The 16,429-nt window shown below is 45.0% G+C and overlaps 1 protein-coding gene across 7 annotated transcripts in view; it reads right to left on the reverse strand.

Annotated features, from left to right (window-relative positions):
• The window catches only part of SENP7 (SUMO specific peptidase 7), a 90,476-nt gene that overhangs the window by 48,557 nt on the left and 25,490 nt on the right, over positions 1-16,429 (reverse strand). For 6 of the 7 annotated variants that reach the window (XM_040424968.1, XM_040424967.1, XM_040424971.1 and 3 more), the window contains 3 exons: positions 12,863-12,951; positions 6,441-6,568; positions 3,315-3,669 (listed from right to left, as the gene is read on the reverse strand). In XM_040424968.1, the coding sequence (XP_040280902.1) occupies positions 3,315-3,669; positions 6,441-6,568; positions 12,863-12,951 (572 nt within the window). The remainder of the gene's footprint in view (positions 1-3,314; positions 3,670-6,440; positions 6,569-12,862; positions 12,952-16,429) is intronic. The other variant, XM_040424969.1, reaches the window with a different exon arrangement.

Raw genomic sequence — 16,429 nt, forward strand, 5'->3', positions numbered from 1 at the left:
CATGGACACAATTCTACAATTTTTGGCTCTATACACCACAACAATGGATTTGAAATGAAACAAACAAGATGTGATTTAACTGCAGACTGTCAGCTTTAATTTGAGGGTATTTACATCCAAATCAGGGGAACGGTGTAGGAATTACAAGTTTGCACATGTGCCTCCCACTTGTTCGGATACGTCATGACCACCACTGAAAGTCAACGGAGGATGGATCCGTTTTCTATTGTGACAGAGAAAACGGATCCGTCCGCATTGACTTACATTGTGGCTCGTGACGGATCCGTTTTGCTCCGCATCCCATGACGGAAAGAAAACCGCAGCTTGCTGCTGTTTGCTCTCCGGTATGGGAACACAACTAAACAGAACGGAATGCATTTTGGAGCATTCCGTTCTGTTCAGTTATGTTTTGTCCCTATTGACAATGAATAGGGACAAAACGGAAGCGTTTTTCTCTGGTATTGAAACCCTATGACGGATCCCAATACCGAGAAAGAGAAACGCTAGTGTGAAAGTAGCCTAAGGCTTGCTGCCTTTTCAAACAGCTGATCAGCGGGGGTCCCGGATGTTGGACCCCCCACGATCAGATACTGATGAACTATCCAGAGGATAGGTCATCGGTATTAAAGTCTCGGAAAACCCCTTGAATACAAAATGGTCCATAAAAAAAAACAAAATGGTTATTAAAAAACAACTTGTTCCTCAAAATTCAAGGTATCATTCAACTAAATTTAAGAAAAAATAAAAAAAAGTTATGACCACCAGAACACAGAGGGCTAAAGTGAGAAGGCTAAAATTAGTCATGTCACTAAGGGGTTAAAAAAAATGCACTTGTGTCCCCTGAGTTGTGCGTCAACAATATTTACTTCAGATATAAATTCAAAATCTACAATAAAAAAAGTGACATCTTCAGGAGGGTTTTTTCAACTTTAATGTGAGTGTTGAGGGGTTAAAATGGCTGCCAGCATACTGTCCTAGAATGTGAGCAGAACTGGTTGCCTCCACTTGCAGAGCTGTCTATGGGAGGTGACGGGACGGGGCCTCACTGGTACTATATATACTACACATTGGTAAGCGTTCCTGTCGGGCTGCTCAGCCATTATAGCATATCTTAGGCAGGGTCACATCATTACCACCTGTAGTAGAGCAGTGCATTGTGTAGAGAGGCCCTGCCCCCTCACCTCCCTAGACAGATCTGCAAGTAAAGTCAAGCAAGCCTGCTCACAATCTAGGACAGGCTGCTTGCAGCCATTTTAGAATTCCTGGAGAACTCCTTTAACAGTTGCACATTAGTTTTGTTTTTTTAGCCCATTTCCTCTTTCTGGCCAAATTTTTTACAATCTTGGAAAATCCCTTTGAGACTTTTGTAGACACCCTTAAACAGTACTAAGCTTTATTATTTGAGCACTGTATGGCAGCATTAAAGGGTTTCTGTTACCAGAATTAACCCTATTAAACTAGCTGACATTAGCGATGTGCTAATGTCAGCTGAACCTAACTAGCCTATTCCTACTTTTTATCTAAGCCCCTGTTATTGCAGAAATAGAACTTTTATAATATGCAAATTAGCCTCTAAGAGGCTACGTTCTCCCACCTCTGGCCACGCCCTGCTACACTAGAATGACAGGGCCAGGCAGCCTTCACCTCCAACTGCTAGCCCTGTGTGCTGGGAAAATCATGCGCCGTTCAGCATTCGGCGCAGGCGCAATGAGGAAGCCTGCAGCCGGCGAGCACCCTTCAGATTTACACGGCAGACAGGGCCGGCAGTAGGAGACCAACGTTGCCTGGTCCTGTCAATCTAGTGTAGCAGGGCATGGCCAAAGGTGGGAGAACGGAGCCTCTAGGAGCAGGGGCAACGCCCCCCCCGCCTTGCACCTAGAGGCTAATTTGCATATTATAAAAAATATATTTCTGCAATAGGGGCATAGATAAAAGTAGGAATAGGCTAAGTAGGTTCAGCTGACATTAGCACATCTCTAATGTCAGCTAGTTTAAGGCCCCTTTCACACGAGCGAGTTTTCCACGCGGGTGCAATGCGTGACGTGAACGCATAGCACCCGCACTGAATCCTGACCCATTCATTTCAATGGGTCTGTGTACATGAGCGTTGTTTTACATGCATCAGTTCTGCGTTGCGTGAAAATCGCAGCATGTTCTATATTCTGCGTTTTTCACGCAGCCCTGGCCCCATAGTAGTGAATGGGGCTGCGTGAAAAACGCACTGCATCCGCAAGCAAGTGCAGGTGCGATGCGTTTTTCACTGATGGTTGCTAAGAGATGTTTGTAAACCTTCAGCTTTTTATCACGCGCGTGAAAAACGCATCAAAACGCATTGCACCCGCGCGGAAAAAACGGAACAACTGAATGCAATCGCAGACAAAACTGACTGAACTTGCTTGCAAAATATTGCGAGTTTCACTGAACGCACCCTGAACGCATCCGGACCTAATCCGTCACGCTCGTGTGAAAGAGGCCTAATAGGGTTAATTCTGGTGACAGAAACCCTTTAATTAGGGGAGAACTGTAGTGGCCATATGTGCTGCTCTTTGCTTCTATCATATAACATTTTATTTCACTAGACTGATTAATGGTTGAATTGGATCTAAAGGCCACATCAAAAACATGACTGATCATAGCCTTTGAGAAAATACCCCTAAGATATACTTTTAAATACGGTACATGAAATAATAGAAAAAAATTCCAGTATAAAATGATTTCTAGAGACGTGGCAGGCTTCATATACATTATAAACACACTGTGGGGGAGATTTTTCAAACTGGTGTAAAGTAGAACTGGCTCAGTTGCCCATAGCAACCAATCAGATTCCACCTGTCATTTTTCACAGCTCCTTTGGAAAATGAAAGGTGGAATCTGATTGGTTGCTACGGGTAACAGAGCCAGTTCTACTTTACACCAGTTTGATAAATCTCCTCCTGTAAGCCTGTGATTTTTTTTAAACACATGACTTAAAAAGTTTTATATTTTTCAAATGTCATATAGTAAGTCAGTATCAGGAATGAGCGAATCGACTTCGGATGAAATATCCGAAGTCGATTTGCATAAAACTTTGTTCCAACACTGTACGGAGCAGGAGCTCTGTACAGTATTAGAATGTATTGGCTCCGATGAGCCAAAGTTATTGCTTTGCGAAGTTTCCTCCGAAGTCGATTCGCTCATTCCTAGTCAGTATCTAGCTAGGTACAGTGCAGATGAATTAGGGCAGTGTCCAGTTTTTACAGAAGCAGCAGCTACAGTCAGCACTGGTCATACAAAGCAGACAGACGTTCCTCACAATGGGCCACATATAAACTTACTTGGCTCAAGTGGCAGATTTCCTTTACTGGCATTTTGCCGATGCATCTTTTTTCTGCTCAACCGGTTTTTATTCGAGGAGGAAGTGATCACTGGTGGACTCGGTGAAGAGCTATCAAGTGAAGACTTTTTACTTTCCCTAGAAGTCCGGCTGACACGGTCTCCCATATTACTTTCTGATGATTTCAGAAGACGGTCTGTAGCAGATTCTGATGAAGAGGGTGAAGGTTTATCTCTAGCAGAAGGCACAGATACATTTGTCGGTGGGCTCTTCTTGTTCTGGTGCTCTGCTCTTTTGTAGCAGTAGGTTTTCTCCCGTATATTTGGGGAGCCAATATTATTCTTCAGGGAATTTTTCTGTACAAGTAGAAACATATAGAAATCCTTTATTGGACACTGTTCTGCCATACACTGATATTGAACAAGTGCTCCAATATGATGGAGATGGAGGTCCGACAGTTGGTACCCCTACCAGCTGCTTCGGTGCCACAAACTAACCCGTAGATAGAGATGAAGCAGAAGGCTCCGTCCACTGTGTAGTAGCTATGCCGGCAGTTCTGTATCCGGTTTTCAGTACTGGGATTTTAATATATGATGCTGGACTTAGAGCTTTCTCTGAATTTATAGCTAACATTAAGCTCTGTTGGAAAGTAGAGAAAGTCCAATCCCTACAAAGTGACCTGATCCAAAACAGTGAGACAGAAGGAGAGAGGACCCCACCCTTAGGAACATATAGCCCCTGATTTATCACTACATCTTCACTACAGAATTCTGGCATCAAAAAGTCGCAAAAATAGGACTTTTGCAACTTTTTGTACTCACTTGCACAAAATGTAAGCGTTTGTGCAAAATTTTGCAACTTTTTGTTGCACTCGCACAACATTATCCGGCTTTTTGCATTTTTACCCCACTCACTCTAGTTTTGTAATGTTGGTGGGAAATCGGGTGTGGTTACCTATGTCAATACGTTTCACTCTAGACTTATCATTAAAACTCTTTTTTTTTTTTAAAGTCGCAATCTCGCACCAGGAGGAGGGTGGAGTAGGAAAACTGGAGTATTTTCTGTAGACAGACATGTTAGGTTTAAGGATGAGACAAATTTATCAAGTAACATGAGACATTTGATAAATGTGGCATAAAGTACTTTAACGCAGACTCAAGCAAAACAGACTTAAAATTTTCCCCTCATGATAAATCTCCCCCATAGTCTATAAGGAATAACACACTATGGTAGGAATAACATCTGTTATAGAAATGGGCAGCAATTTCTCCTAATACCTTGGAAGAACATTTGATTTATGACATCTATTGTTTACACCAATATCAAGATGAATCCCAATTTCATGAGGGGTGCCAATAATGGCAGCACTGAACATATATATATATATATATATATACATACTGCTCAAAAAAATAAAGGGAACACTTAAACAACACAATGTAGCTCCAAGTCAATCACACTTCTGTGAAATCAAACTGTCCACTTAGGAAGCAACACTGAGTGACAATCAATTTCACATGCTGTTGTGCAAATGGGATAGACAACAGGTGGAAATTATAGGCAATTAGCAAGACACCCCCAATAAAGGAGTGGTTCTGCAGGTGGTGACCACAGACCTCTTCTCAGTTCCTATGCTTCCTGGCTGATGTTTTGGTCACTTTTGAATGCTGGCGGTGCTTTCACTCTAGTGGTAGCATGAGACGGAGTCTACCACCCACACAAGTGGCTCAGGTAGTGCAGCTTATCCAGGATGGCACATCAATGTGAGCTGTGGCAAGAAGGTTTGCTGTGTCTGTCAGCGTAGTGTCCAGAGCATGGAGGCGCTACCAGGAGACAGGCCAGTACATCAGGAGACGTGGAGGAGGCCGTAGGAGGGCAACAACCCAGCAGCAGGACTGCTACCTCCGCATTTGTGCAAGGAGGAACAGGAGGAGCACTGCCAGAGCCCTGCAAAATGACCTCTAGCAGGCCACAAATGTGCATGTGTCTGCTCAAACGGTCAGAAACAGACTCCATGAGGGCCCGACGTCCACAGGTGGGGGTTGTGCTTACAGCCCAACACCGTGCAGGACGTTTGGCATTTGCCAGAGAACACCAAGATTGGCAAATTCGCCACTGGCGCCTTATGCTCTTCACAGATGAAAGCAGGTTCACACTGAGCACGTGACAGACGTGACAGAGTCTTGAGACGCCGTGGAGAACGTTCTGCTGCCTGCAACATCCTCCAGCATGACCGGTTTGGCATTGGGTCAGTAATGGTGTGGGGTGGCATTTCTTTGGAGGGCCGCACAGCCCTCCATGTGCTCGCTAGAGGTAGCCTGACTGCCATTAGGTACCGAGATGAGATCCTAAGACCCCTTGTGAGACCATATGCTGGTGCGGTTGGCCCTGGGTTCCTCCTAATGCAAGACAATGCTAGACCTCATGTGGCTGGAGTGTGTCAGCAGTTCCTGCAAGACGAAGGCATTGATGCTATGGACTGGCCCGCCCGTTCCCCAGACCTGAATCCAATTGAGCACATCTGGGACATCATGTCTCGCTCTATCCACCAACGTCACGTTGCACCACAGACTGTCCAGGAGTTGGCAGATGCTTTAGTCCAGGACTGGGAGGAGATCCCTCAGGAGACCGTCCGCCACCTCATCAGGAGCATGCACAGGCGTTGTAGGGAGGTCATACAGGCACGTGGAGGCCACACACACTACTGAGCCTCATTTTGACTTGTTTTAAGGACATTACATCAAAGTTGGATCAGCCTGTAGTGTGTTTTTCCACTTTAATTTTGAGTGTGACTCCAAATCCAGACCTCCATGGGTTGAAAAATGTGATTTCCATTCTTTTATTTTTATGTGATTTTGTTGTCAGCACATTCAACTATGTAAAGAACAAAGTATTTTAGAAGAATATTTAATTAATTCAGATCTAGGATGTGTTATTTTTGTGTTCCCTTTATTTTTTTGAGCAGTGTATATATATATATATATATATATATATATATATATATATATATATATACATATATATATATATATATATATATACATATATACATATATACATATATACATATACACACACACACAAAGTTTCATTCTACTTCATAAGTAATTGACAGAAGGTTACTCACATTGTCGCCTCTATCTTCAGTGCTGCTTTTCTTCACTCCGAAGTTGAGATCTTTTTGTGTGGAAACAGATGTATTGCTGACATCCTGGCAGACACTACTCATCAAGCGTTTCTGGGCCTGTTCTGTTGCTTTCATGTAAGAAGAGGAAATAAACACCCCATAAAACATGCTAAAGGTATATAAAAACTTGGTACCTTCTATTGTGGTCATTGTTATATCCCAGTAATCAGATTGGCAACAGTTTAACCACCTGTTTTGCCGGAGTCCAGCTCGAGCAGTGGAAAAAGTACTCATCTGTTCTGCCCGAGTTGAGCTTGGTCAGAAAGTGGAGGGCTGCTTTAAATGTTGCTATCTCCTGAATGGTAGAAGCTAGAAACATGTAACTGGTCTTGTTTGAAAGCTGACCTTCCAGGCTTTCAGACCACAATGACAGCAACAGAGGAGACATCACTGTTAGAAATAGAGTCAGGAATAAATCGCAGGTAAAACGAGATTTTTGTGAACTCACCTGTAAAATCTCTTTCTCGCGTGGTCCATTGGGGGACACAGGCCCGTGGGTATAGCTTGCTGCTGCCACTAAGAGGTGATACTAGGATGAAAAAAAGACTTAACTCCTCCCCTGCAGGCTATACCCCCTCCAGCCTGGAGAGAGCATGTCAGTTTGTGCTCAAGCTGTAGGAGCAGTAGAAACATGTGCAAAGTAAAAGAAAACGCAACAAACGCCGGCGGAAGAGAACCCGCTAAACACCCGACCGGCAACCAAACATCACCATCAACAATAATAAATACTCGGTGGGTGCTGTGTCCCCCAATGAACCACGCGATAAAGAGATTTTACAGGTGAGTTCACAAAAAATCTCGTTTTCTCGCTGGTATCATTGGGGGACACAGGAATGTGGGAAGTCCGAAAGCAGTCCACGGGGAGGGAAAAAAATCCACGCCCATGGAAATAGCACCCTCGAGAATTCTTAATACACTGCTGCCTGCGAGACCATGCAGCCTGGAGCAGCACTGGCGATGCCTAGGAAGCCCTGGTAAAACTTGGTGAACGTGCGCCAGGAAGACCAAGACGCTGCCTTATACAACTGCAAAGCTGATGCATGGTGAAAGTGAACCCAAGAAGAGCTGACCGCTGGTCAGGTCAGGTGTACCGAAACTCCGGGAGCGGAATGCCTAAGCAACTGCCAACGGATCCACCTGGAAACGCCCCTTGGAGGCCATCGAGCCTTTCCAAGGACCTCCAGAAATGACTAGGTAAGAAGCCGCACGGCGGAAAGAACTAGTCAAGGACAAGCAAACCTCCGAGCCCGAATCCATTCTGATGGAGAGCTCACTCTCTAGAGTACGAGGGAGAAGGAAAAAGAAGGGAAAACAATGTCCGTGTAGACGTGGAAGGCGGCGACTACCTTCAGCAAAAAAGAAGGTATTGGGCGGAGCACTGCCTTATGTGGGTACCTGACAAGAAAAACGTATGTACAAGAAAGGCGCTCCCAACTCCCAAATTTGCTGGGTGGAAAAGCCCGCCACCACGAATGCCACCTTCCCAGAAAGAAAAGGGGGGAAGAAGACGTTGCAGAAGGGGGGTCATGTTCCTCACTGAAACGGCACCAAACGACCCACCGGTAAAGCCGATGTGAGAATCACCGGCGGTGAGGATATATTGACAGTGTGGCAACACTGCTCGACGGAAATTTCGACCAGACCAAGATAAGAGAAAGACTCCTGCCAGATGGAGTGCGATGACTATGTCTAACGCACCACCCGTACCTGAGAAAACACTGGTCACATAGAAAAAAAATTGTGATGGGATTCCAGAGCAGTGGCAGGCATGGCTACTGGCCAGGTAGACAGAAGGGAGAGACAAGCAACATTCAGCTCGAGGAGTAAGAAGAAATAGAAAGGGTGTTCCATTCCAGGAATGAAATGTCTATGAGCGGTGGTCAGGCGTGACAACACCCCCGCTCTGCCTGGCGTGGTGAGTCTCATAGTCTACCCACAGAATGGGCAGTGAAAAAGTATGACCACCATCGGACAGACATGACAGTCATTACTCATGTTGTAAGAGGTAATTGTAGATACAGGTAGCACACCCAGGACCAATGGGAAGGATTCACCTGTAGAAAGAGGGATGTGGTAGGCGTCGCAGCCCACCAGCCGGGACCAGAACCAGTACCCCGTGCCAATGCAGATGAGGGGAAAATAGTAATGTAGGAGCCACCAAGGCTTGTGGGGTGGCCTTGAACCATGAGCCAGAGAAGGAAAAGGATGGAAGGAGAAAAAAGGCCAGGGCTAAAGCCCATTCCCCATCTGAGACTGGCACTATACAGAAGACACAGGATGATCGTGGCGCTGCCAAACTCCGCCTAAGTAGGAAACCATGCAAGGGAAGCCACAAGTCTATGGCTAGCACCATATTCCAGCTCAGGAGGGGGCCACACGGCAGAGGCTACCAAATGCGGCACTAGAAGAATCCGCCACCGACGAAAGAGCTGTGGAGGAGGAACCATAGTATGTCGTGACAATGCAAAGATCCCTCGTACCGTAGTAGCCACAGCATGCCCCGTCAGCGCAAAACTGAGGGGGGAGGCCTGAGGACTTGCAGTAGAAGTCATGGAACCATACTGCCCCAGTTAAGTAAAGCTAACCGAAAACACTCCACCAGGCAAGGGCGCCGAACAAGAGCAATCGCCAAAACTAGCGTCAGGGAAGAACCCCTACCCTACGCCCCACTGCAACAACTATGACCCCTAGCACCAGCGTAAAAGCTGCACCTGCGGAGGAGAACACACTGTAGTAGCTAAACCAGAGTGCCAGCATAACCACTTTCCCAGATAAGGGGGAGTGGAGCTAGAGAATACAGAGTCAGTGCAACCCTTGACTCGCTGGAGCGGAATCACAATATTATGTGCAATGGCAAACGCATTCCATATTGTTGAGGACAAATACCATGACCGACTGGAACGGTGGAGGCCCATGGAGATGTGGGTCTCTAGGACACTTAAGTGTTGCCGGGTAACCCGCTGAGAAGACAAAGGGTGACATATTTATGACTCAAACAAGCACCGGCAAGAGAAGAGGATACAACGGGGAAATAGCCACGATATCCACTGGCGACACCCATATACCACTAGGTGAAGAGTACAGGGCACCAAAGAAGCTAAGGCATCTAGAGCCAAGGCGTAGTTGAATTGCAGTATCCCAAGAAGCTTAGTTATCCCTCCGTTAGCGATCAATAAGGAAAGGGTAATGTGACAGGTAAGCATGGAGATGTCAATGTGACTGAAGAAATAACCTCCAGTGGTAGTGCAATACTCCGCTTAAGGAAGGGAGTAGCGCGACAGTCAGAACCGTAGCCAACGGTACTGGAAGTACCCCACCAATGGAGTTTGGCAATGCCTATGTCGAGCAGTGCCTCAGTGGTAGTGCAACCACTCTGCCACAAAGGGGGAAAAACGCATACGGCAAGAACTGCATCCCGAGGAAGTGCAAGCACACCACCTAAGGAAAGGGGTGATGCATATGGCAGGAACTGAGTCCAATGGCAGAGAAATTACACTGCTTATGGACAGGGATAATGCATATGGCGAGACCTGTACCCGGTGAGAGTGCAATTACTCCACCTAAGAGAGGCGTAATGCATACGGTAAACACTGAAACAAGTGATAATGCCACCTATGGAAGAGGCTAATGCATACAGTAAGTATTGTACCCCGCAGAAATGCAATTCCACCACCTACAGAAGGGGGAACGCCAGCGCTAGTGCAGTTAGTCCACCTAAGGAAGGAGGTAATGCCTCAGGCAAGTACCATGTCCGGTAGGAGCGCAAATACTCCGCCTAAGGAAGGGGGTACTGCATACGACAAGCACTGCTGTCTATCGTGAACGCAATCTTGGAAGATTGCGCGGGGTTCATGGCAGAGTCCGAATCAGTGATCCCCCCCCTCAGACCGAAACTCTCCAGGGAGGAAGGGTGCGTCTGAGCGTGACCCTGGGGAGGCGGGTAGGAAGGGTAGGGGTGCGGAGGTGACCGAGGAGGAAAATATCCTGCTCTGGGCCGCTTGTGCCGATGCAGGCTGCGCCGGCAGGCACTATCAACCAAACTACCCGGGGGTGGAATGGAAATTCTAGAGGATCACTCACCGGATTGCGCAGGCGATGCTTTATCAACCAAACGACCCCGAAGGGTGGATTGGGAAGGTCTGGAGATGCTCTACTGGAGTACGCAGGCAGGTGCCTATCAACCAAACGACCCCGGAGGGTGATTGGGAAGGTCCGGAGATGCTCCACTGGAGTGAGCAGGCGGTGTCCATCAACCAAACGACCCCGGAGGGGGAAGGTCCGGAGGTCCACCATTAGATTGCGCAGGCAGGTGCTTATCAACCAAGCGACCACGGAGGGTGATTGGGAAGGTCCGGAGATGCTCCACTGGATTGCGCAGGTGGAGAAATATCTACCAAACGACCCTGGAGGGTGATTGGGAACTATGAGAGATCCTCCTCTATAAGGGATAGGACAGTTTTTTTTTTGTTTGTTTTTTAGGAAACTGGGATTCCCAGCCTTAAGTGGACAGGAGGCAGGAAGGTGTTAAATTCTTCAGATTAGAGCACCTGCACTGCATACATAAATGACAGATAATCCTGTGTCAGCCCCAAGAGGTGACTGGAGGGGGAAGCTAGGCGGGAAGAATTTACGCCAGTACCGCCCAAAGGGTCTTCTTCTTTGGTGGACCTAGGTAACCCCTTGGCTGGCGGGAAGCAGGAGAGCTGGCCTACCCTGGTCCTCCTTTTGCTTCTGTGGGGAGGTTAGCGGTGGATTCCCTCACCGGTCTTGCTAGCCGGGACAACAGAGAGGCTGGGCGACTCTGTTTCCCAAACTTAAAAGGAAAAATAAAAAATAAAGAATCAATTAAGGAAGCCGCCCTGCAAAAGGCAGGGAGGTCTGCCTCCTACGACACAAAGCTAAAAACTGGCATGCTCTCTCCAGACTGGAGGGTGTATAGCCTGCAGGGGAGGAGCTAAGTTTTTTCAGCCTAGTGTCGCCTCCTAGTGGCAGCAGCAAGCTATACCCACGGTCCAGTGTCCCCCAATGATACCAGCGAGAAAACCTGCTTTTACTTTCACTTTAAGCTGCATTCACTGCATCCCGATTTCTATCAGTGATATCTTCCCCTGAACTGAAGATGTTACTGGCATTCTAGTATTCTGGACAATATCTCTAGCTGTTACCAAACCAGAGATATGAGCAGCTAAAGTAGCCCCCCCCCCCCTCCTGTCAGTCTGGAAAAGAATGAGGGAGCAGATGCAGAGCTGACAGGAGGAGAGGAAAAACAGTAAAAATATATAGAATTGTGGTATTATATTCAGTGTACAGACCCACATAATAAAATTACTTTTTTTTTTTTTTTTTAACCAAACAATGGACACCATATATAAATTCCACAAAATAATGTAAAAATTGCTGTTTTTTAATCTTTCCCCCTAAAAATAAAATGATAAAAGTCATTTAGTACACTATATATACCCCAAAATGGTTCCTTAAAAAATCTACAACTAAGTCTACTTTCACACTTGCGTTCGGAGCGGATCCGTCTGGTGTCTGCACAGACGGATCCACTCCTATAATGCAAACGATGGGATCCGTTCAGAACGGATCAGTCTGCATTATCTTTCAGAAAAAATTCTGAAAGTTAGTCAGACGGATCCGTCCAGACTTTGCATTGAAAGTCAATGGGGGATCCATTTGAAATTGCACCATATTGTGTCAACTTCAAACGAATCCGTCCCCATTGACTTACATTGTAAGTCTGGACGGATCCGTTTGGCTCCGCACAGCCAGGCGGACACCCGAACGCTGCAAGCTGCGTTCGGGTGTCCGCCTGCTGAGCGGAACGGAGGTCAAACGGTGCCATACTGATGCATTCTGAGCGGATCCGCATCCACTCAGAATGCATTGGGGCTGTACGGATCCGTTCGGGGCCGCTTGTGAGAGCCTTCAAACGGAACTTACAAGCGGAACCCCGAACGCTAGTGTGAAAGTAGCCTAATCCCAAAAAATAAAATAAAAATTTGAAGAAAACATTAAAAAGTTATGACTGCTGGAACACAAAAGGGGAAAATATTATTGGTCCTTAAGGCTAAAATTAATTATGTCACTAAGGGGTTAAAAATGTAATTGTGTCCCCTGAGTTGTACGCCAACAAGATTTACTGCAGACACACATTAAAAATCTACAATAAAAAAAGTGACATTTTTGGGAGGTTTTTCCCCCTCAATTTTAACAGTACTGTTAGGAGGTTAAAAGGAACGTGTCATCAGAAAATAACCTAATGTTTATATCACATTTTTAAAGAATTTTTGATGATGTTATTTTTAATCGTCCATGTCAATATCTATTAAAAAAAATAAACCAAACTAGTGACAAACCTTTGGGCTCCAATGACACTCTTTTTTCAGAAGATTTAGCTTCAGGTTCCTTTTCTACCTCCTTGTGTAGACTTAAAATGTGTTCTGTCCTGAAAGAAAATGCATTGCTTACCTTAGAAATTAAGTCAGGTAAAGTAAATGACAGTAGACATTCTTTTAGGGTATGTTCACACATCGGATTATAATCTGTAGCAGAAATCCAATATGGGTATTAACCACCTGCCATCAATTTCCAATGTATGTGAACAAGGTTGCGGGAAACTGTTATATTTTCATAGAAGGCAGATTGTCATTGGATTTGATGCAGATTTTGCCACCTGTATGAATATGTAAAGCCGGTCATACACATTGGATGTTTATCGTCTGAAACTGCCGACTTCAGGGGAGATAAGAATTGTGTAAGTTTGATTTTCTTGCCTGTTCTCAGAAGATAACCCCTCTCACCATTCACTAAGCATGCACGCTCCGTCAAGCCAAGCATGCATATGTATGGGTGGAACATATAATATGTATGGATAGCTTAAGAGGTTCCTAATTTTGAACACTGGGTGCAAATGAACAGCACCTTACAAGATTTCCATACGTTATACCTATTGGGATTGATTTATGAAGATTAGTGTACTCCTGAGCCCCTGGCCTATCATTGTGTTCCACTACTGTGGAATATAACACCCAATATGGAACAATGTGATATCATACCCCGAGGTGTTCACTGCCATGCTTCTCTGGAGAAACGTGGTGGAGATCAGTAAATTAGTCCTAGTCTGTGACAATGGGAGGACAAAAGCTAACATTTTCACAGAGAGACAGAAAAGCATAACACTTACTCACTGTCTATACGTCAGAAAGCTGGCGTACCTGCATTGATAAATCTTTCTCAATAGGAAAGGGACTGTACTCACTCTGTGGACCTAGGGTACCTGTCATTTTAACTAACTTTTGGCAAGTCAAAATTGTTAATAAGTGCGGGTACCAATACTGCCACCGACTGCTGAGCACTCTGCCGCTTACTTTGTGCTTTTCTTCTCCAAGCGAGGGGTATATAGAAACATAGAAAGACCACAAAATCTCAATACCACTCTATTCTCTGAGGACAGCCGAACAGGATCAAAGAACACAGCACACAGCCTCTTAGTTTATAGCAATCAGTGAGGGTCTCAGCACCCTGACCCACCAATAAAAACGTCCGACATATCACTACCCCGCACAGTAGACATAGGTGTAGGTCCCAATGCATCTACTGGACATGTATCACATATTCTGTGGATATACCATAAAGGTCTAAGATGGGAATAAGCCTTTAACTATGTCCAGGAGTCTCCAACTGCCATATTTTCTTACCCTGGCAGGAGCTTAGATGTCACTTGACTGTACACCTGCCAACTGACACCGCTACATGGTGGAGTGTGACACCGTTTATCATGCATTATAGGTACCACAGCTTCAAGCTGCTGTCATATGCTTAATTTGATGGACCTGTGCCTTCTTTCAACCTGTGTATCCAATGTACAGTTGTGGAAGATGCACAATAGCTACATGACAGACTACATTAAATTTTAGACTATTTTCACATTTTCCTTATCAACTCCAGCAGCCTGTTCGAGCAGAGGAATTCACCATATCTGGATAGAGCCACGCACCACCAGATCTCTATTTCATGGTGATAGCACTGGGGTGGGGGGAGAGCTGAAGGCACTGGGGGAACGGAGCTGATGGCACTGGGGGGCGGGGGAAACTGATGCACTTGGGCTGATCGCACAGGGGGAAATCGAAGGGTGTTGGGGACTGATGGCAGGGGGTCTGATGAGTTTTTATAAAGGAAAACAGTCTATCAATTCATTTTTTCTTATTAGATTACTTGATTAATCTCAAAAATAATCGGTAGAATATTCGATTACTAAAATAAACGTTTACTGCAGCCCTATTTGGAACCAGTTATATTATTTTGTGCAGACGGGCGTCCTGAAGCAGACCTTAGTACATCCGTCAACATAACTTTGGGTTCCCTGTTGTTTAGATATAACAGATACATATAAAAAGACAGTTTCTCTTAAAATGTATTCCATTAAGTGCCAGCGTCACACACGTGCTTTCTGATGTCACACTTGGCATACCAATCTGCAGAGCCTGCAAAGCTGGCAACAACTACCAGGTTATTACAGCCATAATGACAAAGGACACAGAACAAGCCAAAGTGCCACAAAAAAAGCTTTATTTAAAAAGATGTCTATATTGAATCAGCCAGCATGGGGGAAGATCATCATTTCTGGGACGCTCACCAGTCGGGAGACCAGAGTGGCAAGTTTTTCCACTAAAATGAATGGAGAGGAGGCAGAGCACGTTTAAGTATCAACATGCATTTTATTCCAGAGTCACCTGAAACTTTAGAAAAATGGCTGTGGAAATCCAAGTGCTGGAAATGGTACAGAAAACCTCAGTTTGTGGGCTAGGGGGCTGCTGAGTACCACTACACAAGACGATCAGAAAGGTTTTATATATTGCTGAAACATAAAGCAGATTCTGTACTACTCTTTGTCCATATTTAAATCTGGACAGAAAACCATATGTAAAAACTTTACATGTACTGAATACCTTTTCAGATGTGTAATGATGGTCAGAGAATAGATAAAGGGGCCGTCTGGCTGAGAAAACACATTCTGAAATACCTATTAGGGCGTTCTGAGTTATCAGGTAAGAATCACTAGGAATATTCTGATGATTTCAAGAAATATGATAGGTAAGATGCTGTGCATCGGTCATGAAACCTTTCCTCATTATTTCTATTTAAAAAAAAAGACTGTACAATGAATAAAAGGATTAGTCTGGTATTTTCTATCAGTGGGCCCATTAATGCAAAATACAAATAAAATAAACACCAAAAAAGAGAGATGTAAGCAAATAAGAGAAAATGAGCCCAACAATGCTGAGAGCATACACATATAAGCACTGTTAATATTAGAGGCTTATCAGTAGTAACTAAGGCTACTTTCACACTTGCGGCAGAGTGATCCGGCAATCTGCATGCAAACGGACAGCATTTGTAGACTGATCTGGATGCGGATCCGTCTCACAAATGCATTGCAAGAACAGATCCGTCTGTCCGTTTGTCATGCGGACAAACGGATCAGTTTCTATTTTTTTTCTCACATTTTTATGTGCATGCATGCGCAGACTGGAAGGACGGATCCGGCATTGCGGTATATTTAATGCCGGATACGGCACTAATACATTCCTATGGAAAAAATGCTGAATCCGGCATTCAGGCAAGTGTTCCGTTTTTTGGGCTGGAGATAAAACCGCAGCATGCTGCAGCATTATCTCCGTCCTGAACAGTCAAAATGACTGAGCTGAAGACATCCTGAACGGAATGCTTTCCATTCAGAATGCATGTGTATAAAACTGATCAGTTCTTTTCCGGTATAGAGCCCCAAGGACAGAACTCAGTGCCGGAAAAGAAAAACACCAGCGTGAAAGTACCCTAACACATAGCAATGCTTGTAAGGAAGCATCTCTAAACGTAAGATAAAAATACACACAAGCAACACAAATATCATTGCAAAGTAAGGT

Source organism: Bufo bufo, chromosome 3 (assembly GCF_905171765.1).
Source record: "Bufo bufo chromosome 3, aBufBuf1.1, whole genome shotgun sequence".
NCBI lineage: Eukaryota > Metazoa > Chordata > Amphibia > Anura > Bufonidae > Bufo > Bufo bufo.